This window comes from Cannabis sativa, chromosome 9 (assembly GCF_029168945.1).
Source record: "Cannabis sativa cultivar Pink pepper isolate KNU-18-1 chromosome 9, ASM2916894v1, whole genome shotgun sequence".
Taxonomy (NCBI): domain Eukaryota; kingdom Viridiplantae; phylum Streptophyta; class Magnoliopsida; order Rosales; family Cannabaceae; genus Cannabis; species Cannabis sativa.
In genome coordinates, this window is record NC_083609.1 from 3,433,789 (window position 1) to 3,461,745 (window position 27,957).

Sequence of the window (27,957 nt, forward strand, 5' to 3'; positions counted from 1 at the left end):
ATTTGGCTCTCTTACATTTCTTCCTCATCTATTTTTTGTTTTTGTTTTTTGGGATTCTTATATTGTAAGTTATTGTTATTAGTGCTATGTTAGAGTGTGATACATATATGGATAGTAATATATATTAATTTGTGATGATGAGATTCAATGCTTTAGGTTTTGAGGGTGTAATTGCTATTGTTAAATGGATTGGAATTTATTTGTAAAAATTTATTTATATGTTTATGTATGTATGCATAAGACTCTTAATTTTTTTAAGCAATAAACTTGTTTAACTTAAGTGGTAATTGGTAAACTACTTGAGGCTAGCTCAAGTGGCCATAGGAGGGTGCGTGTGTGTTGGAGGTCCTGGGTTTGAGTCCCAAGTTATGTATTATAATATATAAACTCTTAATTCAAAAAAAAAAAAAAAAGAAGAAGTGGTAATTAGTACAAGCCACTAAGACTAGTTTAGTGGTGAGGGAGTGATGAGAAAAAAGAAAAGGTTATGGGTTCCAACCTAAGATCTTTAAGCTATTAATTGATTGTAATACTATTACGCTACACTCAAAAAAGAAATAGTAATTGGTAAATTTTTAGTAAAAAAATATTATGATTGTGCAATTATAGAATATGAATCCTGCATTTGAAAATGTTATATATATATGGGTGCACTTTTAATGAATATTACTCATGAATAGGTAAATTTTAATTTTCTTTGGTGAGTGAGTCTCTTTCACTAAAAATCAAAACAAATAAGCTCTCTCTACAAAAAATTAGTGATTAATGTATCAATTAGTTAATCAGAACTGTCAGGAGTAGTTATTCAAGATGCCCATTTGTTACTTATTGTGATTAGTTTAGTTATAATAATTTAATTGTTCTAGTTAAACATGCTTAGCTATATATAAACTCATTCTGCAATTCTTTCATGAATTAATGAAATATAATTCTCTTTCTCTTCCACATTCATTTATTAAAACTCTCAAGGTAATAGATTGAACATGTTTTACATGCAAGTATTTGCAAAAGACATGACCAAGTTCCATAGACTAATAATGAGTCCAATAACCACTGCAGCCATCCAACACTAACACCACTGTAAAAAATCTTTCAAATGTTTTTAATTTTCTTTTCTTAGAAAAGTTGGAAAACATTTTTTTAGGTTCTCAACAATCTTCAATCATGACAATGATTCAATGTTGAGGATCTGAATTGAAAATAATGATATTAAAGCTATGACCATGAGAGTACGCACTATTAGGATTTAAACTCTCAACCGCTTAATTATTAAACTAATCAAATTACCACTACGCTACAACACATATTTAGCATTAAAATATTATTATTTATTTTGTTACTAACTATATTTTAATTTTTTTTTTCTGAAATGGGGTCCTGAGCGGTGGGGGCCTAAGGCGACCGCCTCCTTCGTCTTAGCTCAGGCCGCCCGTGGTTAGCAACTTGGCTGCTCTCTCTCTGACTCTCTTTCATGATTGATCGAACCAATTTTTTTTTTTTTTTTGGTATTATTGATTTTTACTCGGTATAATATGGTTATATGCTTAGTCATATGCCCGCTATTCTTATCCTTTATAATTTTATTACCACCAGCTCGAGTTCAGCATCTAGAGCTAGTGTGGTGAAAATGTATTTGTACTAACTCATGATTTTAATTGAGGATAAATCTAAGAGAAGAGTGATTAAATAAATAGCATTATTATCTTTTAAATATATTTGAAACTGATCTTCATATTTAATGTTAATCTTCATTCTCTTCTTCTCTGACCTTTCACTATGCATTTCGAAATAACTCTACATAGTAATTAAAATTAATTTTTGAATCATTTTAAATTATATAATTATTTATTGAACTATTCTTAATTTAATTATAAAACTCTTAATATAAAATTAAGTATACGTACTTTAAACGTAATTTTTTTCTAGTACAGGATAAATATCTATAATGTTTGAATATTTAATATATTTTCGAAACATAAATGTTCTCTAAAACCACTCAAATTGTATAGCTTAAATTAGATTTTATACGTTTTCAAAAAAAAAAAAAAAAAAAAAAAAATTAGATTTTATACTATTTTATACCTATATGTTGTTACCAAACATCATATATATATGACCTTGTGTTTACAAAAAACTTAACATAACTTTGTGATAACTAATAAAATTTACCCGAAATAATTAACTTTAAAATAAGTGAAAATACGTTTAAAATATAAAATGTAAATAAGATCATTTAACTATAATTCAATGAAATTATACTTTTTTCATTAAAAAGGGAGGAAATTTTCAAAAATACATTTTTTTTATGTTTTATTTACAATTTTACAGTTTAAAGTTTTTATTTATAAAAATATACTTGTAAATTTTTAAATTTACAAAAATACATTTTGTTCAACAAAATTTAAAAGAAACGAGAAATCAATCTCACGACAAGTATAAATTAACTTAAATAAACTATAAAACTATACAAAAATAATTAGAAAAATAAACTTATGACAACTATAAATAAACTATAAAATAAAAAAAACAAAAACGATTTACTATTTTTAAATAAAAAATTTAAATAATACAAATGAAAATTTTTCGGTGTTAACGTATTTATATAATTTTTTTTGATATATTATGTAATTTTTTTAGAAAAGAAATTGTCAAAAACATTTGACTAGAATAAGATTCAAAATTTTCTCTAACAATCGTACAAATGGCATATATAAAATCAAAGGGTTATATATTCTGTATTTAAAATGACCCTTAATTCTAAATAATATTTTTAAAAATAAAATTCTTAGAAGAAAAAAATAAATAGAAAAGTCATATGGTAAATGAAAGAAACCACAAAGTTTAGACTGAATTGACAATTGACATTTTAAAATACCAGACTATAAAAAATATAGATTCTGAATGTCTAGTCTTTTGACTTGTTGTTGTACGTATTGTCGTTGTTGATTGTTCTTTCTGGTGTAGTTTGTTTTTGGCTGGATTAGTCTGGTGTCATCTATGGCTTCCAGTAGCTATACTGGTTTTGATTTAAACAAAGAGTATGCACAAATAAATTTGGAGGAGGAGGAGGAAGGGATCTTGATTGGTGATGATAATGAGGGAGAAGAGGTAGCCTTTGATGATCGATGGTGTCTCGTGGGTAGATTCTTGACGGGTAGAACGTTTGATTTCGATGCTATGAGGCATATGATGGCGTCTCTTTGGCAACCGGGGAAGGGAGTTTATATCAGAGAACTAGATACGAATAGGTATCTCTTTCAATTTTATCATGAAATTGATGTTCAAGCTGTCATTGATGGTAGCCCATGGACTTTTAATAGGAGTCCGTTGATCTTTCATCGTCTCAAGCGTGGGGAGGATCCGAAGTTGGTTCGATTACACTGCCTTGATCTTTGGGTTCAGATTCATGATCTGAAAACGGGATATATGTTGGAGAAGGTGGTTCGAAAGGCAGGAGACTATGTTGGAAAGTTTATCAAGACGGATGCTAAGAATTTTAATGGAATTTGGAGGGAATACCTTCGAGTTCGGGCAACAGTCGACATTGACAAACCGTTGAAGCGTCGAATGAAGTTATGCAAAGACAATGGTGATTGGATATGGGCGAACTTTAAGTATGAACACATTCCAACTTTTTGTTTTGTTTGTGGAATAATTGGCCACTCCGAACGTTTTTGTCCTCGAAGATTTGATGAAGATTATGATCCATTAGTCAAGCCTTATGGGAATGGTATGCGAGCACAGACCAAGAAGAAGAATTACTTGATAGGAGCTCAATGGCTCCGGACTGGCTCTGAACAAAACACAGCAGTCGACGGTGGTGGAGAGGTTCGGCGATCTGGTGAGATCCCTGCTGATTCGATTGGGCCAAAAATCATGGAGATTGATGATGGTGATCAGGGAGAGGATACGGTTACCTTGAATTTAGCAAAAAATAAAGGAGTTTTATTTGGAAATAATGGTAGTAATGATGCTGATGTGGAGAGAACTGATAGTGGCAAGAATTATGGAGAGGTGGCTGTTAGTGAAGATGAGACTTTATTGCTTTTAGACAGCAAAAGAAGACGTACTGTGTTGGAACATAGTACACGTGCAAATGAAGTGGCTGAGAAGGAAGTGGGCCATGTTAATGTGGTGAAGCTTGATCCAAAAAACGATTTGAAGGTGGGCCATGGTTCTCAGGCCCACCAGATATCATGAGCATTCTTTCTTGGAATTGCCATGGGCTTGGGAACCCATGGACCCAACAATTCATAAAAGATCTTGTGATCCAAAAGAAACCCAATTACTTGTTTTTATGTGAGACTTTGACAAAGAAGGAAGCTGTAGAGAAGTTGCGTGTGGCTATTGGATTTGAGGGTGCTATTTCTGTTGATGCTCGTGGTAAAAGCGGTGGAGTTGCTTTGCTTTGGCGAGTAGAGGAGGAGGTTAAAGTTATGGAGTTTAGTGTTGACTACATTGATGTATGTATTACTGATGGTGACGTTGGTGAATGGCGGTTGACGGGATTGTATGGCGAACCTAATCGAAGCTTGCGTAAGAGAACTTGGGAGTTGTTAAAGGTGCTTCGAGATAAGTCAAGGCTCCCTTGGTGTATCATCGGGGACCTTAACAATGTAACTTCTCAAGAAGATAAAAGAGGAGGTAACCCTTACCCAAATTGGTTAATTGATGGTTTTAATGATGCTTTGGGTGAGTGTGGTCTTTGTGATATGGATCTTTATGGCTATTCGTATACTTGGGAAAGGCATCGTGGCACGGACGATTGGGTTGAGGTGCGTATTGATAGAGCTTTGGCAAATCAATCTTGGTTGGATTTATTTCCCACGGCTAAGTTGTATAACTTGGAAGCAACCATTTCGGACCACTGTCCACTTCATCTTGTGACTCGTAATGCGACTACGGTGGCTTCAAACCGCAAGTTCAGGTTTGAAAATTCATGGCTCAAAGAACCACTTTGTTTCAAGATTGTTGAAGAAAGTTGGTCTCTTCTACCTGATCTTGAAGTGTTGGAAAAGATTAAAAATTGTGGAGATACGCTTCTAGCTTGGGGAAAGGATTATACCGGCAATTTTTCACAACGTATCAAGGAATGCAAGAAGAATATTAGAAGATGGAAGAAGGGTAGGGACTCGACTTCGGTGGAACATTATAAACAAGCTGTGTCTCAACTCAACAATGTTCTTCTTCAAAAGGAAATTTTTTGGAAACAAAGAAGTAAACAACTTTGGCTCCGAGAGGGTGATAGCAATTCGAAATATTTCCACGCTACTGCAACTACTAGGAGGCGTAGAAACTCAATCCAAAAAATGAAGAACTCGGCGGGTTGTTGGCTTGACTGGCAGAATGGCCTTGATACTCTTGTAAGTGATTATTTTTCACATCTTTTTACGCCTACTGCTGTAGATTTTGTTGAGATTTTGCACTGTACTCCAGCCACGGTCACCTTTGCACAGAATGAAATGTTAGTTGAGCCGGTCTTGGATGATGAGGTTCGCCGCGCTCTCTTTCAAATGCATCCGGATAAATCTCCGGGGCCTGATGGGATGACTCCTGGGTTCTATCAAAAATGTTGGAGTACTGTTGGTAGTGATGTTATTAAGTTTGTCAAAGATTTCTTTATCCAAGGGTCTTTGCCTAGCGAAGTAAATCACACTAATATTGTGCTTATCCCGAAGAAGAAGCAACCGGAGGTGATGACTGATGTTCGGCCAATCTCCTTATGTAATGTTTTGTATAAAATAATTTCTAAGGTTTTGGCGAATAGATTAAAAGGAATTCGCCTTTGGTGATTTCGACACGCGAGTGCGTTTCTCACGGTCGGTTGATATCTGACAATATCATGGTTTCATTTGAGATAATGCATTATCTCAAGCGTAAAAGAAGAGGGAAAGAAGGATACATGGCTCTGAAACTTGATATGAGTAAAGCTTATGATCGAGTGGAGTGGAAGTTTATTGAAAATTTGATGCTTCATATGGGCTTTTGTAGTCGTTTTGTGTCTCTTGTCATGAGTTGTGTCTCTACTGTGTCGTATAATGTGGTTCATGGTGGACATTCTATTGGACCTATCATCCCTGGTAGGGGTTTGCGTCAGGGAGATCCTTTGTCACCTTATTTATTTCTGATTTGTGCTGAAGGTTTGACAGCTCTCCTCAAAAATTATGAGAGACTTCAACTTATTACTGGGTGTAGAGTGGCTCGTGGGGCTCCTGCGGTTTCTCATATCTTTGTTCGCTGATGACAGTTATGTTTATTGCAAGGCTAATCGACGAGAAGCTCAACATGTGATTCGTCTTCTCAATGCTTATGAGCTTGCTTCTGGTCAAAAAATCAATTTTGAGAAGTCGTCAGTATTTTTTAGTAAGAACACGCCTGTGGATATCAAGAGTGACCTTTGTAGTATGATGAGACTCAATGAGGCTAGTGAAGATAGTTTTTATCTTGGCCTACCTTGTATCATGGGAAGGAACAAGAACGCTATCCTTGGTTTTTTGAAGGAAAAGATGAAAAAGAGGATTTTCAGTTGGGAAAACAAATTCCTATCCAAAGCGGGAAAAGAGGTGTTGATTAAGTCTGTGGCTCAGGCTCTTCCAAGCTATGCTATGAGCGTGTTTCTCTTAACCAAAGAAATTTGCTCTAGTCTAGAAGGTTTAATGGCTAAATTTTGGTGGAATACTCAAGCTAATTCTTCTCATAAAGGGATTAGTTGGGTTAGTTGGAAGAAGTTGTGTCAACACAAACATGTTGGGGGTTTGGGGTTTCGAGACCTTAGAAATTATAATCTTTCGTTCTTGGGCAAACAAGGGTGGAGATTACTCACAAAAGAAGACTCACTTGTTGGAAGGATTTACAAGGCTAGATACTACCCGAGGGGTTCTTACTTAAATGCTGAACTAGGACAAAATCCTAGCTTTATTTGGCGTAGTATTTGGGAAGCCCAATCTCTTGTTCGGCAGGGTGCTCGAAGGTCTATTGGAAATGGTTCTTCTGTGAGTGTTTTACATGACCCATGGTTGCCTCATGATAGTTGGCCTTATGTTCTTACGGTTAATCAAGGGCTAGAGGGTACGTTGGTCTCCAATCTGATGATGATGGAAGAGAGAGGGTGGGATGTTGAGATCATTGAAGACATGTTTGAAGAACGTGATGCTCAGTTGATTTTGAGTATCCAGTTGAGTGATTCAACAACCGCGGACTCGTGGCTTTGGATGATGGAACATTCGGGATTTTATTCCGTCAAAAGTGCTTACAAGTATCTTCAATCTTCAAGTGGTAGTTGGCTTCACTTTGAAGATGACAGTTATTGGAAAAGACTATGGAAAATTGAGGTGCCTTCGAAGGTTCTTTATTTTTTATGGAAGGCTTGTTCGGGTTCTCTTCCAACGAAGGTTCAATTAAGCACCAAGCATGTGAATGTCGATCTTATCTGTCCGCTTTGTAATGTTTATTATGAGACGATATTCCATGTGCTTGTTGGCTGTCGGTTCGCCCAGTCATGTTGGAATCTCTCGATTCTTCATTGCTGCGGTGTGGACGATTTCGAAATTTGGTTTTTCAACCTTTTGGACAGCAAGCATTCCGAGGTGATAGTCGATGCTGCTATGATATCATGGAACATATGGAAGACTCGTAATGAAGTCTTCTGGCAGAACAAAACTTGTACAGCGTTGGGTGTAGTCCAGTCGGCACGAAAGGCTCTTGATCAATGGCGCGTTGCAACTAAGAACACAGCAGCTACATTTGCTACTGGTGTTCTCTCTAACAGCAGCATTTGGCGCAAACCTTTGAGTGGCAAGATCAAGGTAAATGTTGACGGTGCTATCTTTGAAACTCAACGAATGTTTGGTTTTGGTTGTGTGGCGCGTGATCATACGGGGCAACTTTTAGAAGCAATCTCGGATTCGAAATTTGGTGTGGTGTTGCCCGAAATTGCTGAAGTTGTTGGCTTGAAGGAAGCTTTAAGCTGGATTAAGAGGAAAGGGTGGGAGGATGTGTTCATAGAGACTGATTCGTTAATGATTGTTCAAGCAATAACTAGCTCAGTTCATATGCCTTCTTACTTTGGTCTGTTGGTGGAGGATTGTCGCTTGATTTTGTCCTCTTTAAAGAATGTTTTTATTTCCTTTGTGTATCGATCTGCTAATAAGGCGGCCCATTCTCTTGCTCGGGCGTCTTGTTCTTTGTCAGGTTGTTTGTTTAATGAGCGTAGTGCTCCTTTATTTTTAAAGAACATTGTAATGGCTGAGGCTATTCCTTAATAAAATTATTTTCAAAAAAAAAAAAAAAAAAAAAAAAATGACCCTTAATTAATTTTGTCCGAACCAAACTTCTAATTAATTTTAGTAAAATAATATATACCTATCTAAAATTTGTAAATTGCAAATATGAAATTTTTATAATTAGTAAAAGTTATTTTAGTTATTAGAAAACAAATGTAGTAAGAAGTAATAAATTAGAGATGAAAATAATGAGGAGAGGAATGAGGTTGACCAACCTTATTAACCGGTGCATAGAGTTATTAAGAGATCTTATAGTTAGTGATCGATGCTACCTTATTGATAGCTCCAATTGTTTGTAGACCACATAATTTATAATCACAACATTCTATATTTAGTCATATTAATCACCTATATATACATATGTAACACATTGATGATGATCAATTACAACACTTAATTATTAAAATTAATTATTACTTATTTATGAGTGGGAAAGTAAAAATACCAAGACTAGTCTCCGTGAATAATAATGTATTCACGGTTGGATTAGTGATTTTTATTATTGTCATTGGTGTGAATTTTCAAATTGGCATTATTAATGCTCAATTTGAGTTTGAGTTTGGACCTGAAGGAATTTGGAGCGATGAGAGTGTTGATGGCACTCTTCACGCGCGGCTACCGGCATTTTCGGTTGCATCCTCAACTCATGCTGCTGCAGCAACCACATTTTGTGAGCCATGTGATCACAAAGAGGCATGTATGGAGAGCATTGAGTCTGTTGTGGCCAATAACAATGCAAACCCCAAGGATTTTCTCCAAGCGGCTTTACAATCAACCATCAAACAAGTGAGCACTGCAAGAGATGTGTCTGGTGGCATAGCAGCAAAGTCCATTGGCTCAAGAAAGATCTTCATGGAAGATTGTAAGGATTTGCTTGGATTTGCTGTGGATGAGCTTAAGAATTGCTTTTCTACCGTGGGATCGGGTGATTTGTATGCCTTGCATGACAAACGAGTTGATCTTCTCAATTGGTTGAGTGCTGTTATTTCTTACCAACACACTTGTCTTGATGGCATATTTGATTCACAACTCAAGAAGGAGATTTTGTTGAGTGGTCTCTCTAATGCTGACAAGCTTACTAGCAATGCTTTGGCGATTGTGTCATCTATGTCTACGATTTATGATGCGTTTAAAATCCCTGTCAAGGTTGGTGGTGGGGGTAGAGCTCGTGCACTGACTGGTTTCGGACAAGGAAGATTTGAGTTTGGTATTGGTAAGCATGGTGCTACTGCTAGTTGGAGTAAAGGTGTAAGTGGTGGCCTTGGTGGCGGTCTTCATCATAGTTCCAGTGGTTATATTAGCTTTGGTGGTGGAAAAGGAGGTCAAGGTAGTGGGAGTGGTGGTGGTAATGGTGGTGTCGGTGCTGGTGGTGAATCTAGTTCTAGTGGTAGTGTTAGCATTGGCGGTGGCAGCCGTGGCAGTGGGAGCGGTAGTGGCAGTGGCAGTGGGAGCGGTAGTGGCAGTGGCAGTGGCAGTGGCAGCGGTAGCGGTAGCGGTAGCGGTAGTGGCAGTGGCAGTGGTAGTGGCAGCGGAAGCGGCAGCGGTGGCGGTAGCGGCAATGGCAGCGGTGGTGGCAACGGCAGTGGCAGCGGCAGCGGCAGTGGCAATGGCAGTGGTAGCGGTGGGGGTAACAATGGAGGTGATGCTAATGTAGATAAAAATACGAATCCAGAGAGTTGTAAATGTACTTGCAATGATAAATTGAGTGGCACTGTCAACAGTGATAGTGGTGGTGGTAGTGGAAGTGGAAATGGTAAAGGGGGTGGCAATGGTAGCGGAAGTGGTACTGGCAGTGGCAATGGTAGCGGAACTGGCAGCGGTAGTGGTAAAGGTGGAGGCAATAGTAGTGGTAAAGGTGGTGGCGATGGTAATGGAAGTGGAAATGGTAAAGGTGTTGGCAATGGTAGCGGAAGTGGTACTGGCAGTGGCAATGGTAGTGGAACTGCCGGTAAAGGTGGTGGTGATGGTAGTGGAACTGGTGGCGGTAGTGGCAGTGGTGATGGTAGTGGTACCGGAAGTGGTGTCGGTAGTAGCAATAGTACCGGTAATAGTAAAGGCAATGGTGATGGTAGCGGAAATGGTAGCGGTACTGGCAATGGTAAAGATACCGGAACTGGTACTGGTAAAGTTAATGGTAATGGAAGTGGTAGTGGCAGTGGTAATGGTAACGGCAATGAAAGTGGTAAAGGTAATGGCAGTGGAAGTGGTAGTGGCAGTGGTAATGGTAGTGGAAGTGGAAGTGGCAGTGGTAATGGTAGTGGAAGTGGAAGTGGTAAAGGTAATGGCAGTGGAAGTGGTAATGGTAGTGGAAGTGGAAGTGGCAGTGGTAATGGTAGTGGAAGTGGAAGTGGTAAAGGTAATGGCAGTGGAAGTGGTAATGGTAGTGGAAGTGGAAGTGGCAGTGGTAGTGGAAGTGGAAGTGGTAAAGGTAATGGCAGTGGAAGTGGAAGTGGTAATGGTAGTGGAAGTGGCAGTGGTAGTGGAAGTGGAAGTGGTAGTGGTAGTGGAAGTAGTAGTGGTAAAGGTAATAAAAGAAGTGATAAAGGTGATGGTAGCGACAGTGGAAGTGAAAATGGTAAAGGGGATAGAAGTGATAGTGGTAAAGGTAGTGGTAGTAGTAGTGGTAGCGATAAAGGTAGCAAAAAAGATCATTCAAGTGATGACAAAGCTAGTAAAACAAGTGGTGGTCATGGTAGTGGAGGTGGAGGAGGTGGTGGGGGTGGAGGCGGAGGTGGAGGTGGCGCTGGAGGTGGCAGTGGAGGTGGTGGTGGTAAAAGTAGTGTCAAAGAAAATGGAAGTGGCAAGGGAGGTGGTGGAGGCGGCGGAGGGGGTGGTGGTGGTGGAGGTGGCGGAGGTGGTGGTGGCGGTAGTAAAACAAGTGGTGGTCATGGTAGTGGAGGTGGAGGAGGTGGTGGGGGTGGAGGCGGCGGCGGCGGTGGAGGCGGCGGCGGCGGCGGAGGAGGTGGAGGTGGCGGTGGAGGCGGTGGTGGTAAAAGTAGTGTCAAGGAAAATGGAAATGGCAAGGGAGGTGGTGGTGGTGGTGGAGGCGGTGGAGGTGGTGGTGGTGGTGGTGGAGGCAGCGGTGGTGGTGGTGGTGGAGGCAACGGAGGTGGTGGTGGCGGAGGCGGCGGAGGTGGCGGTGGCGGTGGAGGCAGCGGTGGAAGTAGTAGCAATGTTGGTAAAGGTAGTATCGAAGAAAATGGAAGTGGCAAGGGAAGTGGTGGTGGAGGCGGTGGAGGTGGTGGAGGAGGTGGCGGCGGTGGAGGTGGTGGAGGAGGTGGCGGCGGTGGCGGCGGCGGTGGCGGTGGAGGTGGCGGTGGCGGCAGTGGTGGAGGCAAAGGCACTAATGAGTATAGTTGGAGTAATGGTAATAAGTATGATTGGGGTGGCATTAACTATGGAGGCGGCGGCGGCGGTGGAGGCGGTAGCGGCAATGGAGGCAGTATCAATAATGAGTATAGTTGGAGTAGTGGTAATAAATATAATTGGGGTGGCTATGGAGGCGGTGGCGGTGGTGGAGGAGGAGGAGGTGGCGGTGGAGGTGGAGGTGGCGGAGGCAGTGACACTAGTAAAGCAAGTTTTGGTGCAAATTTTAACAAAGGCTTTACAATCGGTTCTGGTTCTAGACGACTTAAAGAGGTCTATCAAAGCAATGGTGAATATCCATCATGGTTTTCTACTACAGATAAAAAACTAGTGAGTACCAACAATGACATTGAAAATGCAATTCCAAATAAAATTGTGGCTAAAGATGGGAGTGGAGATTTCAAAACTATTGCAGAAGCTCTTTCTTCTTATCCCAAGAACCACAAAGGCAGATACATTATATATGTTAAAGCAGGAATATACAACGAGTACCTAACTGTTACAAAAGAACAAGTGAATGTCTTTATGTATGGAGATGGACCTAGAAAGACAATCATCACAGGAAGAAAGAATTTCAATGAAGGAGTTTCAACCATTAGAACTGCAACATTCTGTAAGTTTTGAGTTTTCATTACCTTAACACATTCACTTCCCTTGATTTTCTTTTTTCTTCTACTAATCAGGGTCGGCTTGAGCTAAGACGAACTAAGCCTGCGCCTAGGGCCCAACCAGGGTCCAAAAAATATTTTCCTTTTATTTTCTTCCTTGCTATTAATTGTGCTTATCATCATCTTCATTTCTTACCTTATCAGCTGCAATTGGAAATGGATTTGTGGCGAAATCGATCGGATTTCAAAACACAGCAGGAACAGAAGGACACCAAGCAGTGGCACTTCGAGTTCAATCAGACATGTCTGCATTTTACAATTGTAGAATGGATGGTTACCAAAACACATTATATGTTCAAACACATCGTCAATTCTATCACAACTGTGTCATATCAGGAACAGTCGATTTCATCTTTGGAGACGCAGCAGCCGTCGTCCAAAACTCGTTGATCATCGTTCGAAAGCCCGAGAAAAACCAGAACAATGCAGTGACTGCCCAAGGCAGAGTTAACAAACATGAAACAACAGGCATAGTTTTACAAAACTGTAGGATTGTACCTGAACAGAAATTCTTCTCAGAAAGATTGATAACACCAACATACTTAGGCAAACCATTTAAAAAGTACTCTAGAACTGTGATCATGGAGTCTATAATTGATGATTTGATTCAACCAGCTGGTTGGCTTGAATGGGATAATGGTGATTTTGGTCTTAACACAGTTTACTTTGCTGAGTATGCAAATAAAGGACCTGGTGCTGTAACTGATCAGAGAGTGAAATGGAATGGTTTTAAAGTCATTACTGATAAGAATGAAGCTCTTCAATTCACACCAGGTCAATTTATTCAAGGAAATTTATGGCTAGAAGAAACTGGATCACCATTTTTTCTTGGATTGAAGAACTAATTCATCTTATATTTTCAAATAATAAATACTTGAATAGATATATTGAGAGGATGAGAGGATGGTAGTGATTAATTAATCCTATCCCCACCTTGTTGATTATATAAAATAATAATTTAAAAAGAAAAACATTCTCAATTAATGTTTAGTTACATGTTTTTTTATTTAATACAAGTGTGTATTTGTAGGCTTATTGCCTGGTTTTAATCAATAATAGTATGCATTTACAGTACTACATCCTTATCTTTTTAAATCATTATATATTATTTTACATTGAATTAATTAATTATTAAAAAAAATTGAAATTTAATTATTAGAAAAAATATATTAAATATGATTTAAAAAAATTATGAAAATAAAATTAAAATAAGTATTAAAATTAAGAAAAGAAATTAAAAAAATATTTTTAGTAATTTTTAAAAATTAAGAATTATTTAAATTTTTTATATATTAATATGTATTGGCCATTTTGTTGTAAATAGAATTTTTCAAAAGGAAAATAGAAGTTAACTTTAGGAATGCTTACCTATATATCAACCAATATAATGGAGTTAATAATAAAATAAAGGGAAATTTGCGGCAAAAGTTTTCAAAAAGATCGTTTTGATGTAGATTAATTTCTAATTTTCAAAAATAGCGGCAATAGTCCTTAAGGTCATGGTTTTTATTTGTCCATTAGTCCTAATTTTAACTGAGTCGTTTACTTTTTTGAAATTACTACGTGTCGAAATATTATAGGTTTAAATTATGATTTTAATTTTAAAAAATAAATATAAAAAAGTAAATTATTTAAAATTAATTTATTTTTGCTTTTTCTTTTTCTTTCTTTTCTTCTTCTTCTTCTCACTGCTAGAAACAACCAACCACCAACCCCCAACCCCAAACTAGCACCACCACCACGCCTGAATAGCCACGACCCTTTCTCTTCTTCTTCTAAAGACTTTCTCAGCCCTACCCTTTCTCTTATCTCTCCCCTTCGTCTTCTTCCTTCTACGCCTGAACCTCCATAGCCACCGTGGTCAGAAACTGCTCATCTCATCCACCAGCCACCTCCCCCTCTCTCTTTGTTCCTCCCTCTCGGTGCAAGCGGAAGGCAGACGGACGATTTAGACCCTATCCTCTCTTCTCTCTCGCTCTCAAACCCCTCCTCTCTCTCGTTCTCGCGCAACCCATCCCTCTCTGCCCCTCTTGGTGACCCAGATCGGCAACCCAAACCCAGATCTGTTAACCTCCTCTTCCTTAGCCACCATTAAAGCTCAAATAACCTCGACTGATTCATACTCTGGTAGATGCATGTTTGGGACTCGTCTTCAAGCTTGAGAGAAAAAAAAATGGATAGAGTGAAATCGGGAGAAAGAGAGAGGATGAAGGAGATGGAATTAGGGTTAGGGTTATTAGTTTTAGGTTATTTAAGAAGAAGAAGAAGAAGAAGAAGAAACAAAAATAGAGGATATAAAGAAAAAAATAAAAAAACAAAAACTAGAAACATGTTAGGTTGTTTTTAGTATTATTTTTAGGTTAATTTTTAGTGTGTTTTTAATTTAGTTCTACTCTTGTTTGGAGCAATTTTACGCTTTTTATCTTTTATTTTTGCAAATTCAAAATAGAAGAAGATTAAAAAATATCAAAGGAATAAGATGAAAAAAAGATAAAAATATCTTACAAAAAGATAATCTATAAAATAGAAAAAAAATTGTGCAAAAAAATAAAGCTGAAACTTAAAGCCTGAATTCTACTATGTTTTGATAATATTTTGGAAAAATTTAAAACATAAAAGTTTTAGATCTGTCTTTTATCTTTCCAAAACATCTTGAATCATCCAATTCCAAGTAATATCAAGACAGTTATGGCCAAAATACTATCAGTTAATGCAGTAGAAAACTCACTACCCAAATAAAGGGGGTCATGCCTAGGCATGGAAATCCCATGCTGCGGCCCGCCCCTTCTAATTCTAAGCAGAATAAATTTTTTTAGCGTTTTTATATCTTTTTTTTTTATCATGTTTTGGTTATAAAAGAAGTGACTTCTGTGAGTGTTTAGAAAAAAAGAGGTTGAACGAGAGAGAAAGAAGGAAGAGAGAAAACAGAGCAATTTCTTTGAATGAGAAAGAAGAAGATAAACTTCTTATATACAGGGAAAGGCACCAGGCACCACGTGCAAAATAAAGAAAAGCAACAGAAAAGTTGTTACAACTAAATCTAAACCCCTGTAACTGAAATAACAGATTCAACTAACTGTCATTAGCACTAGGACCCTTAACAACTTCAATAGTTTTTAACAAGCAATCAGGGAGTACGAATTTTAATGAGCAAAATTGATCGCGAAGGTTTTTTCAACGGAGTTTTCAGCATTATTTTCTTCTCTTTTCTAAAATTAATGTGTGAATTTGCTACAATGAACATGAGTAGCTAAATAGTTCATTAGGGTATAGATGGAGATTATTTGATATTGATTTGTAGTTTTAATATGATTTATTTTCCCTCAATTTCTATGAATTATATTTCATTCATACTTGTTTATTTTTGTTAGTAAATCAGCAATGAGTAAGAAAAATTTCAAAAAATCTCTCATAGCCCTACATCTTCTATAACTTCCTAAAGAAAATAAGTTGTTCATTCTTTAGAAAAGAGAAAATTAAAACATTCGAAACCGATCATTGAAGATTCAGACTCTTATTTTGAACTTGAAGATGAAGATTTTGAAATACTCAAAGTGCTGAAAGTATTTATGTTGTTTTTCAATTATTTTAGGATTTTTTTTACTTTTTTTGCTGTAAATCATCTAGCTATGACTGAACCGATTGCATTTATTACTTGTTGATTTTCGGTTGTAAACTGTTATGATCCTCTAAAACTCCATTCTTTCGTCCTGTACTTTTTGCAGAAGCTGCTCATTCTTACATTTAGTTGTCTTTACAACACACTCAACTCAACATTGACAAAAATAAAAATCCAACCTTGTGATCCAATTCTCTTTATTATGATTTTTGCCAGGCTTACTATATATGAAGCTAAGGGTCTCCATCGAAACGCACTGAACTCATTCAGGAAGCATTGGATGTTACTGCCTGTATCCTCAGACTGCTCGGTGGCCATCCATTGCCCGTTGTTAATTAAAAGCTTTCTCATGGATGCCCTTCGAATTGACAGAGCAAATCCTTATGCCTGGTACAATCTCGGGGCATCGCCACTAAAAGCCGCTGAATGCTTCGAGGCTGCAGCACTTCTTGAAAGGAGACATCTTTAGAGATTTTGAGTCCACTGAGCTGCGAAGTGATGAACCCAAGGTCGGAAACAGCGCAAGCATTGGTCTTTAGAGAAACTCTAATGGATGATGATGAGTCCACTTTTGGGAAGGGAATTCGAGTGGAAGTGTTTCCAGAAAAGACTCCGAGAGTGGTGGAAGCAGCCATTGTTGAGGTTGGTAATGAGAAGAGAGTGGTTGTTGTTGTTGTTGTTGGTTATCTCTCTGGTTTGAATTGAAGTAAGGTAGCTATGGAGTTTGGATAAGAAGGAAGAAGACGAAGAAGAAGAACTGTATCAATATGGGCTCCTCTCAATTCTAAGGCCCATTTTAAATCACTTTTATTACATAAATACCCAATAAATTCGAAGTTTACAAAATTAAATTATGATAGTTTAAAATAATTAATTTTATTAAATAAAAAAAATCATTCGGTGAAATATCTATCTTTTTTTAAATAAAAATAAATTAAAAGTTAAATATAAATCCTTATTTGAGTAGAATTATATTAATGATATTGTATATATATATAAACCGTAGGGTGTTAAGTGTTACTTAGAGAAAAGAAAAAAATTATTATTATTTGAGTGTGTGTTGAAGTTGAAGTAGTAATTAAGTATGGAAACAAAAAAGGCATCCTTCAGAGAAATTTTGATGGTAACTAAAATCTTCCTCTATTCTTCTTCTTCTTCTTTCTTCTTTAATCCATTCATGAATTCTTCATTTATTAGTGAAAGAGAATTAATTAACTTTAAGAGAGTGAAGTAGTGAGTGAGATATATTAAGTATAACATATATACCCCAAAAGCAATAACAAATTAAACCAAATCAATAATTCTAGTTTTCTGTACAAATTAAGCTCATGACTTATTATTACAAAGGAAAATGGATTAATCATATATATGACTACTTTTAATTATGCTTTGTACAGAAAATTACATTGGAAAACTTCTTATCAGTACAACTTAAAATTTGAATTAATAAATTCAATAGCTTGATTAAGCAAAATTATGACACTACCATTTTTGATTAATTATTAATCTTGTTATTTTAAGATTTTTTATTATTATTATTAATTTTTGACCAATGACACTTCATTTTTTTTTAATTGTAAAATATATGATCAATTCATTGAAAGAGTGTAATTTATAAAAACTAATATTTTTTTTTCTTCTTTTAATATAGGGAACTCCATCAAACCAACTAAAACAAATTACAACGGAAGAGAAAAATTACTCTCAACAAGATATTATAATATGGGAAAGACAGGAAAATTTCAAGGTAACAAAAATTCTCTAAAAAATTTCTTGGAACATTATTTAAAATAAATACAATATTAATAATTTGTGCAAATCATGTCTTATAGTAACGTTTGGATTATTAGATTAACAAGAACATAGATTTTTTTTTTTTTTAAATGAAACTATTGTTATTATATTAAATTCATAACACAACTAGCTAGCTATGAGATTCACATATATATTTTTAATTATGTTATGCATATTTATGAATGAGTTTTAGAGTGTATGTATAATTCATTAATAAATTTTTGTTAATGATTACAGGAGCAAAATTTAAGTGAGTGGTCATCACCACTAAAATTATTGAGTCAAGATAAAAAAGCATTGTTGAAAGTTCCAGTTTTATTTGCTTCCTTCGATCAAACGAGCCGATTAGCTTCTGGATACGGCGCTTGTTCCGTGATAGCAATACTCATTGCTCACTGGCTTCACTGCAACCCAAAATTAATTCCCACAAGGGTACAATTTGAATCCCTAATCCTGCAAGGCTCTTCTGAGTGGCGAGCACTCAGCAACAAATCCTCTTATTATCAGAACAAATTTTCTAACAATCACTTCGATATAGAGACTGTGATAAATGCTGGTATCAGACCAGTCTCTATTTGCACAGATAGGTCAGTAACGGGGATGTTCGGGGTTGAAAAATTCGCCTTGTTGAAAGATATGTTCTCTTTAGACAATATGTGGGAGAACATAACTAAGGATTTAACAACAGAGCCGAAAATTTTCGTCGTGGGTTGGAACGATCACTTCTTTGTCTTAAAACTAGAACTTCATGCTTGTTATATTATTGATTCATATGGAAGTAGACTATTTCGAGGGTGCAACCAAGCTTATATGCTTAAATTTGACGATTCAAGTGTAATATACGGCACCGATCAACAAATTCTTTGCACGGGCAAAGATTGCTGCAAGGAATATATGAGAAAGTTTTTAAGCAGTAATATTGTTATGAAACTGGAGAAGGAATACAAGAGGGGATACATTCAATTACCTTATCTATATGAGAAGTTGCAAGTAGACATGAGCTATATGTGCTTAAATGCTTCATCGCCAGTATCATCTTCATCGTCGTCTTCCTATGATGGTCCATCTTCCCTTCAATTGTGATGATTCTTCTTTTCTTAGAGATGCTCATCCTCCTAATGAAGAGTAAATAAGAGTTGTGTTATGTAAATGTTCGGTTAATATGTAAATTTATTTATTTTATTATTTTGTGTTTATGTAAAGATTTAATTAATATGTAAATTTATTTATTTTGTTGGAAATATTTAAATAAATTTTAAATTTAATTATATGTGAGGAATTAAATTTAATTAGTACTACAAACAGTCTTCAATAGTGACTAATGTATATCATCACTTTAATCTAAGAAAATAAATCAAAGTATATGTAAATAAATTCTAACAATTGCCTTATAATTATAAATAAGTTAAGTTTTGTATGATCATGCCTAATAACAAAGGTGATATTATATCTCTAAGGAATAAACATAATAAAGTGTTTCTCGATATTCAAATGGGATTATTTAGCTAAATTAGTACACTAAAAAAATTTAATAAACCCAACATGTTTATTTTGAGTCTAACTGCCTTAGCATGGTAAATAACCTCCAATAAAAATTAATCTTAAGATACAAATTCCAGTTTGTAAATTAAATGGATGTAAAACAGTACAATAAAGATTCTTACAACAATTTACCTTTAGATCTTGATTAACCAACCAAGATTCTCCCTTAGATTCGAAGACAAGCTCCCCTTGCTTCGATTGAGAGTAGCTGGTACTAGAAAAGAATAGTAGCAGTTAAAAATTTATTCATAGTGGATATATCAAGCTTCGCAACTGAGTCATATAGTATCAAGGTTGGCCATAGCATTCTCTTTCTAAAAACAGAGAAAATGTGAGATGAAACAATGAAGTTTGGACTACACTAGTGTTTGGTTGGAAGGAATGAAAACATAGGAATGAGAATGGAAATGAGAATAGGAATGGAATGGAATAAAACTTAAAATACATAAAAACAATTGATAAGAAAATTATTAAATTTTTTCTCATCATGCATTGGAATAGTCTTTCCTTCCATTTTAAAATGGAATAGTCAGTCCACTAAAATGGTGGAAAGATCATTCCATTGGAATGACATTCCAACACATTAATATGCAACCAAACAAAGGAATGGAATGAAGATTGTTTCATTTCCTTTCCATTCTATTTCATTACCTTCAACCAAATGCCAAGTTCTATAAAGCACATATTTATCTTGTGGCTGACAATTTTACAGAATCTTAGAATTAGGAAATTGATCTCCAAGTTTGACACAAATATTAACAAGGTATGTTTATTATGTGAGGATAAAGATGAAACAGTTAGCCCTCTTTGAATGTTTCTACAATAGACAAAGTCTTAAAAAAAACTAAAGCACTGACTTGATTGGCATGTCCAATCTATTTATTTTGAGCAAATGCTGAAAAGTATAATGAAAGGTAAACCGATTAGCAAGCACATGAAGCAAATATTGTCAACCATCATTGCGACCTTAGTGTTTTATTTATAAAAAAGTAAGGAATGATGCTTCTTGGTCTTCAAAGATTTGGAGAATGAAAAAAAAAACAGTACAACAAATTCAGCAGGATGTTAAGTATATAATTTTATATGTACTTCTTGAGAAAATTTTGGATATAGATTGAATTGATTTGATTTGTAATCGGGTATATAACATAAAAAACAAGTTTGTGGTTATAAATTTAAAAGACAATCATGAAATAAATATTAAATAAAAGCGTGAACTAAAAATTTAAAAAATCAATTTTATTTATTTGATCATTGTCGTTCTTTACTTTCTTAGTTTGGTAATATTTTTTAGTTTTTTTACATTTAAAAGTAGTTTTTTTTCTTTTTTTGTATTTTTACGAAAGTCCACATAGCAACCTATATAAAAATTATCGGAGCAATTCAAACTGTAAATTAAAAAAATAGTATATGAAGTAATTTCTCATGCTTTTGTACTTTTTGTTAAACATTCTCCTAACAAAGTGTCTTACTTTTTGATAAGAAACTCTTAAATTCCTGCATATCGTCATTTTATTAAATTTTCTATTTATTTTGAGCTTAATACTCTATTATTAAATAATTTGTTTTAAAGTCTTATTTTTCATTAAAAAAAAGTTGAAAATAAATGTTATTTATTTGTTTAATTGTTTATTTGCATTCTACCAGAAGCAAAATAAGAAGAGTTTTAATATTCAGTACTGATAAAGAAGGGATTGACCATGTTTCCTTAAAGAAATTTACTCTTTTTTATTTGTTATTTATTTTTTTTATTTCTTTCCTCTTTTTTTTCATTAAAAAATTTACTCTTCCTTAAAGAAATCTATTCATACTGAAATGAGACATAAAACTTGGTAATTGTTTTTAATTTAAATATATGAAAAAGCCATATTAGTTTGAACAAATAAAAATTGTAGCTTTTCATGGAAGATTATTACAATGAACACACATTAAAAAAAATTGAGAATGTTATTTGTTTTACATAACTTATCAAAAAACAACATATAGTCAACTTTGAAATTAGCTTATTTTCAATTATTTTTTATCATGACACTCTTTTAGGTTTGACCACTTAATACAGAATCTCCACCTTTCATTATCTTGACAATGCAAAATTCTTTGTCAAAACCAAAGACAACCCTAAAAGAAAAAGTAATGTTAGTACATATATGATGACACAATAAAAGTAAGAAGATGAATAAATAATTGGGAAATTTTTAAAAATAAGCAAATAAGCTTACTGATTTATTCCTTTGATGGATCCAACGGCCCAAACTCTTCCAAGATCATAATTAAAAGTATTTTCAAGCCTACAAATTAATTAAAATTACCAGAGTGAGAATTACACAAAATATATATATATATCTTTATATAAATATATATAAATAGTTTACTTATAAGTGAAAGTATGCCATAAACGAGCAGTTTTATCCATAGAGGCAGTGATTATTATAGAAAGCTCAAGAAGAACACAAAGTTCCAAACTAGTTTATTATTAACGACCACAAAGATTATAAAAAAACATAAATTAAGGACTATTCAGCAAAATTATAATGCTGAGTTTTTGTTTTCTGCTTTTAGTTTTTCGAAAATCTCTCTTTTTGTAAAAACTACTAAAACTAATTTTGTTACCGTTAAAAACTAAAATTTATTGATTTACCAACCAATAAAAATACTTTTGGAGCTTAAAAAATCCAAAAATAATTTTTAAAAGCCCGACCAACCAAGACCATTAATATCTTCTAACAAAATCATTACATAATAAAAAAAATATTAAAGTAATATACATACCAAAATGGACAACAACACATCTAATGAAGTCTTTGTGTGCTACAACCTCTATGATTTTCTCCATTGTTTCATAATTGTAAACACGAATGAATCCGTCATCAGAGCCAGTTACAATCCAATTTTTGCTAGCTATGAACTTTGCTGATCTCACTAAAGAAAAAAGAAAAATTTTATTATAACTCATCACTTGGTTTGGAATGTGTATTAATGAATGTTATGTACTTGGTGAGTTTGTGACTTTGAAAGATTCTTCTAATTTCTGAAACAATGTGAGCAAAAAATGTTATTAATTAGAAGAATGTTTCAAATGAAGGAAATTATTACATAAATTTGGAAATTAGAGAATTGTCCATTTTTGGGCCCTTACTTGGGATTGGTGGTTCCATAGAGTAACATTTCCACTATATAAACTTGTTAGAATCCTGAATGAATTAAAAATCAATATAATTAATTACCCAATAATTAGTATCATATTATTTAGTTTTAATTTCAAAGAAGTAAATTTATTTTACCATGGATGAGTTGGATGCACATTAGAGACTCAATCCAAGCTAACAGAAACAGAAACACTTGAGCTGTTAGGCAGAAAAATACAATTTGGGAAAGTGAATTTCAGTTCAATTACTACATCAGAGAACATAAAAACACTACAAGTTTTGACATAAAAACACTTAATGCATAAGAAGAATAACCAAGGGAACACATTGTAAGCACCTTTCCACCAACACATTTGTAAGAAAACAAAAAACAACCTTTACTTCAATCCCACTGCCTAACACAAATATTGAATTAAACAATTCTCACCCATTTTAACATACTGGACTTTAAATTCCCACTTTATATATGTACAAAGTATATTTTGTGGATAAGATTGATCATGATTGATGGAAACTTATCCTATAATTTTCAAATATTGTTTTGATGAAAGAGCTACATTAAGCTAATTGGTACCAAAGTAATTATTTAGCACAATAAATGTTAAAAATAATCCTCCACTTAAACTGATATTCAGACCAGATACAAAGGACAGAAAAGGAATTACATGCAAATCCCTAAGTTGGCCTTCGGCCTCTAATTCCCTAACTGAAATTAGTTAAAATGGATTAGGAAAATCCATACCTAACTAATATCAGTAACTAACAAATTAAAACACATGCTGAAATTAAAATACAAACCCTAGATCTATAAATATACCTCATGCAAACAACCAGATAGGTTGGTTGAGGGTGTTCTTCAAGATCCAGAACTTTGAAGCTTGAAGAACCAGAGATCGAAGCTCGTACATGCAAAGAAAACAACAGAGGGGTTAGATCTAGAGAGAGAGAGGGATTAAACACAGAATAAACACATAAACACTTGTATTAAACTTAAGATTACCAGTCAAAATTTACCTGTGACTTGGAATCTTCATGATTGTACTTCAGATCGACTTGATATAGTGGAATCGAGCTCTCATATTTGAGGAGCAGCTCAAACGGAGACGTAGCCAATTTTATTGGTGAACTTCGGGAAAATCTGGTGTTTTCTAAACTTAGATCTTTCTGTTTTTGTGTGTGTATGGGTATAAAGATCAGATCATTGTAGATCTGATCTTTCTGTTGGGTTTGTGTTTGGGATTTCTGGGTTTCTAGGGTTTGGATTCGAGTTTCTCTTTGAGAAACTCTCTGCTAGGGTTTCTAGCATTTCAGAGAGAAAGGGAGGAAATGAGAAGGTTCTCGATCCATTCCTAGGTTTTGTTCAAAGACAAAACGGGGTCGTTTTGGGTTAACTTTGAAAAGTCAAAGTGAACAGAGAAAGGTCGAAATTGACCTTGGCATTTGTGACAGTCAGTAGTCCCGTGATCCGTAAGGGGAAACACCGGGTAAGCTGTACAATCCCACATCGCCTGGGGAAGGTCAAGTGGGATGATTCTGAGACTGTGTAGGTATGGGACTACACAGTTGAAGAGGGCTTAAATGGATTGATTGGTACTACCTATATCAACAAGGTGCATCTTGTTTTTCGGTAGCCCATCTCGAAAGAACTCCACAGTTAAGCGTGCTTGGCCTGGAGTAATTTCAAGGATGGGTGACCTCCTGGGAAGTCTTCCCAGGAAGCGTGTGAGTGAGGACAAAGCACGCTGGAAACACTTGTGTTGGTCTGTAGGGTCAGTCGTCAGTCCATGAAGCAGCCAGAGTGGCGTACTCGTGTATAAGAGCCATTCATTCCGTGGGTGTAAGGACCCAATGGAGGCTTGAAGCGGGGACGTTCAAAATGGTATCAGAGCCTTGACCCAGCCGGAAGTGTGGTCGACGAGGACGTCGGACCCCGTAAGGGGGGGTGATTGTGACAGTCAGTAGTCCCGTGATCCGTAAGGGGAAACACCGGGTAAGCTGTACAATCCCACATCGCCTGGGGAAGGTCAAGTGGGATGATTCTGAGACTGTGTAGGTATGGGACTACACAGTTGAAGAGGGCTTAAATGGATTGATTGGTACTACCTATATCAACAAGGTGCATCTTGTTTTTCGGTAGCCCATCTCGAAAGAACTCCACAGTTAAGCGTGCTTGGCCTGGAGTAATTTCAAGGATGGGTGACCTCCTGGGAAGTCTTCCCAGGAAGCGTGTGAGTGAGGACAAAGCACGCTGGAAACACTTGTGTTGGTCTGTAGGGTCAGTCGTCAGTCCATGAAGCAGCCAGAGTGGCGTACTCGTGTATAAGAGCCATTCATTCCGTGGGTGTAAGGACCCAATGGAGGCTTGAAGCGGGGACACCGTGAGTATCCTTCGGGCTAACGGACGATCGGCTCTGATACCAACTGTAACGCCCCGATATTTTGCCTTATTTTACAAAAATACTATTTTCATGCATAATTTGAAAAGATAAAAAAAATAATTTAAATACAACAGTGGATTTTAAAAAAAATCAAAATGCAACAGAGAAGGATCCTTCATTTGTAAAACAAGATACAATAAGTAAATGATTTTAAATAATGCATTTCCACTGTGTTAGATTTATCAACTGCTTAAAATAAAACTAAGGCACCACTGGCGTTCTAGATCGTTTATCCGCCCGTAGCCGCTCACAGTATACGTACCAGAACTGACCCTGCTCACTATACATACTTCCCTGTCTAATACCTGTAGGGGGAAAGTAAGGGGGGTGAGCTAAAAGCTCAGTAAGGAAATGCTTATCAAACAATACCATATAATATCACACATACCATTAATGTATTTATTAAGTTTTAGCAATATCATACATGCTCTTTTATAACTATAACCAAATAACTGTACATATGGAAACCTTTATCATACAAGTCTATACTATTTGTTCACACCGTACACATATACAGAGATCATAACTCCAATATCATACTCATAACATAATCATATCAATACTATAGATAATAATAACATTATCACAACATTGGCATATCATAGCCATTACTTACATAACCCGGGCCTAGCCTGACCCTACAATATCCTGGGCCTAATCTGCCCATATAATAACATGGGCCTATGCAGCCCTACCATTGTTATAGGATAGGGTATCTCTATATTCAACAGTAACATCACTGTATCATACCCACCATAACAATCTCATACACGACTCAGTAAAATGTAGGGTAGGGTATCTCTACATTCAACGGCCTTATCCCGTATCATACCCCACCATGGTCCCTCACTTTACCTGAGACGTTAGCATACAACATATAACATACAACATAAACCATACACCATACAACATACAATACACAACATACAGCATACAACATATACAAGTCATACAACCATAATCTATGTATCAATTCACAAACTCATATTGTGTCCATACCACACATTCTCAGTACCATATACATATTCATAAAAACAAATCATAAGTCATATTTCAATACAAAGAATTTAAATTTATGTAGATAAACACATACAAAACTATCTAATTTCCTTACCTCAAATCCCGCTGCTTAAGAGTTGTTATCTCGTCACTACTACCTATAATAACACATGGGTCAAGGCCCTAACATTAAAATTCACACTCTTACAGTACAGCAGAAAGAATACTATTTTTGACCAATAACTACACGAATTCAGTAAAAGTTTCCTTCATAAAAATTATAGGAAATTCAATTATCTTTCCAACGATATATAGATCATTAAAAATGGATTAAAACTGAGGGAGTTATGATAGTTTTACTGAAACTATTTCTGAGAAGGAATATGGAGTAACGAATCACAGGAGACATCGGAAATATAAAGTTTTGATACTAAAATATTCCAAATCAGAGAATACTCTCTTCATAAAAGTTTTAGAAAATCAAATTCCCTTTCTAATGACACTAAAATCTTTAAAATCGGAGTTATAACGTAAGAGATATAGATATTATACCGAAACAGTTTTCTAGAAATCCTGAAACAAATGGATTTCGAACTACAGCAATAAAACAATAATTTTGACTTAGAATAATCAATAATTAGTGAATGGTTTCTTCATAAAACATTTGGAAAATTGAATTATCTCTTCAACAGTACCAAGATTGCTAGAATCGGATCATTATTCAGAGAGATATTCGGATTTTACTGAAACAACTTATATAGAAAATATGAAAAACGATTTACAACAAACAGCGTAAAAATACTAATTTTTGACATAGATAAATTTCGATTCAGTAAAACCTTTCTTCATAAGAATTATAGGAAATTTAATAAGCTTTCTATAGACACCAAGATTGCAAGAATCAGATGAGTATTTAAAGAGATATGACAGTTTTACTGAGACATGTTTCATTCTGAAAAATAAGAAAAGGAGACCTACGAAAATTCTCCTATTGTGATCAATAAATAAGTAAATGTAGAGTTTCTTACCTCAAATACATCAAGCTACTTGGATCGATAGACATAAGATGATGGTGATCAAAGATGAAAGTGAAGAGTGGTATAGATTTGGCTAAGGATGTAATGGAAAGATGACTTGAAAATTTTTAGGGTTAGTCTTGCTCGAGATAGGTGGGAAGAATAGAACGATATAATTTTAGGGTTAATGAAACCTATACTATTCTGACTCTTATTAGCTTTATTTTTATGAATAATAATAATATTAACATAATAACAATAATAATATGATAAATTATTAAATAAACAAATATCTAACTTTTAAATTTAAATTGTAAGCTCTCAATCTCGTAACTTTAGGGGCTTAGTTTTGACCTAGAAAAATTACGAATTCTGATATAGTTATTTCTACAAAATTTATAGATCTTGAAATTATCTTTCCAACGCCACTGAAATCACCTTAATCCGAGCTCTAGAACTCCAGATATGATCATTTTAGTAAAACAGTTTTTAATCCCCAAGCGAATTTATCCAAACCTACGAATTTTTAACATTAATTAATTAAACTCACTAAATATATTATAAAACCCTAATGGACCTTCATATTGGGCTTTAATTAAACGATTACTTACTCTGTAAAAATACCATAATATTTTACTTTCGTAGTTAATACAACTTTAACTCTCTCTAGAAAATTGGTACAACTACTCTAAGCAATAATATCAACTCACTAACAACACAAAGAAACAAGATAATTATCCTCGCTCAATTAATATCCAAAAAAAAAAATTAAATACTATTTTAATCTGGATATTACATTCTACCCTCCTTAAAAGAAATTTCGTCCTCGAAATTTAACTTACCAACACTCGGGGTGTTGAGTCGTCATGTCTTTCACCACTTACTGCATTACCTCATTATCTACCATATATATATGGACCCAATAAACATGCATTTAACCTATGTCTTATCGGTCAATCCATAACACATAAAATATACACAACTTAATTAAGTATTATTATTTCTCTATACATTACTTTAAATACCAAAATATACTCCATCATAATAACTTACATATACATGCTTTGAATACATAAGTTTTGCAATC

The 27,957-nt window shown here is 35.0% G+C and overlaps 2 protein-coding genes and 1 long non-coding RNA gene across 3 annotated transcripts; 2 read left to right on the top strand and 1 right to left on the bottom strand.

Moving 5' to 3' along the window:
• Positions 1-8,669: 8,669 nt before the first annotated feature.
• LOC115721903 (uncharacterized) lies at positions 8,670-13,393 on the top strand. The gene is made up of 5 exons (XM_061103980.1): positions 8,670-11,046; positions 11,092-11,271; positions 11,311-11,427; positions 11,512-12,261; positions 12,461-13,393. The coding sequence occupies exons 1-5, from the start codon at positions 8,706-8,708 to the stop codon at positions 13,159-13,161; spliced, it is 4,089 nt and encodes a 1,362-aa protein (XP_060959963.1). The 5' UTR covers positions 8,670-8,705; the 3' UTR covers positions 13,162-13,393.
• A 3,040-nt stretch (positions 13,394-16,433) lies between these two features.
• Positions 16,434-18,812, top strand: LOC115722689 (uncharacterized). The gene is made up of 3 exons (XM_061104239.1): positions 16,434-16,577; positions 17,587-17,682; positions 17,967-18,812. Exons 1-3 carry the CDS (start codon positions 16,434-16,436, stop codon positions 18,810-18,812), a joined length of 1,086 nt encoding a protein of 361 aa, XP_060960222.1.
• A 2,315-nt stretch (positions 18,813-21,127) lies between these two features.
• On the bottom strand, positions 21,128-21,988 carry LOC133030921 (uncharacterized). The gene is made up of 3 exons (XR_009684451.1): positions 21,644-21,988; positions 21,491-21,559; positions 21,128-21,389 (listed from the first exon to the last, which is right to left on the bottom strand). It is a non-coding gene; the product is annotated as an uncharacterized LOC133030921 (long non-coding RNA).
• Positions 21,989-27,957: the final 5,969 nt, after the last annotated feature.

Excerpts from the sequence above, each read along its gene's own strand:
- LOC115721903 (XM_061103980.1), top strand. The coding sequence starts at position 8,706 with ATGAGTGGGAAAGTAAAAATACCAAGACTAGTCTCCGTGAATAATAAT. Across the intron at positions 11,272-11,310 it reads TGGCGGTGGAGGCGGTGGTG|GTGGTGGTGGTGGTGGAGGC; the intron begins GTAAAAGTAGTG and ends ATGGCAAGGGAG. Across the intron at positions 11,428-11,511 it reads CGGCGGAGGTGGCGGTGGCG|GCGGTGGAGGTGGTGGAGGA; the intron begins GTGGAGGCAGCG and ends GTGGTGGTGGAG.
- LOC115722689 (XM_061104239.1), top strand. The coding sequence starts at position 16,434 with ATGAACCCAAGGTCGGAAACAGCGCAAGCATTGGTCTTTAGAGAAACT. Across the intron at positions 16,578-17,586 it reads TGGAAGCAGCCATTGTTGAG|GGAACTCCATCAAACCAACT; the intron begins GTTGGTAATGAG and ends CTTTTAATATAG. Across the intron at positions 17,683-17,966 it reads AAAGACAGGAAAATTTCAAG|GAGCAAAATTTAAGTGAGTG; the intron begins GTAACAAAAATT and ends TAATGATTACAG.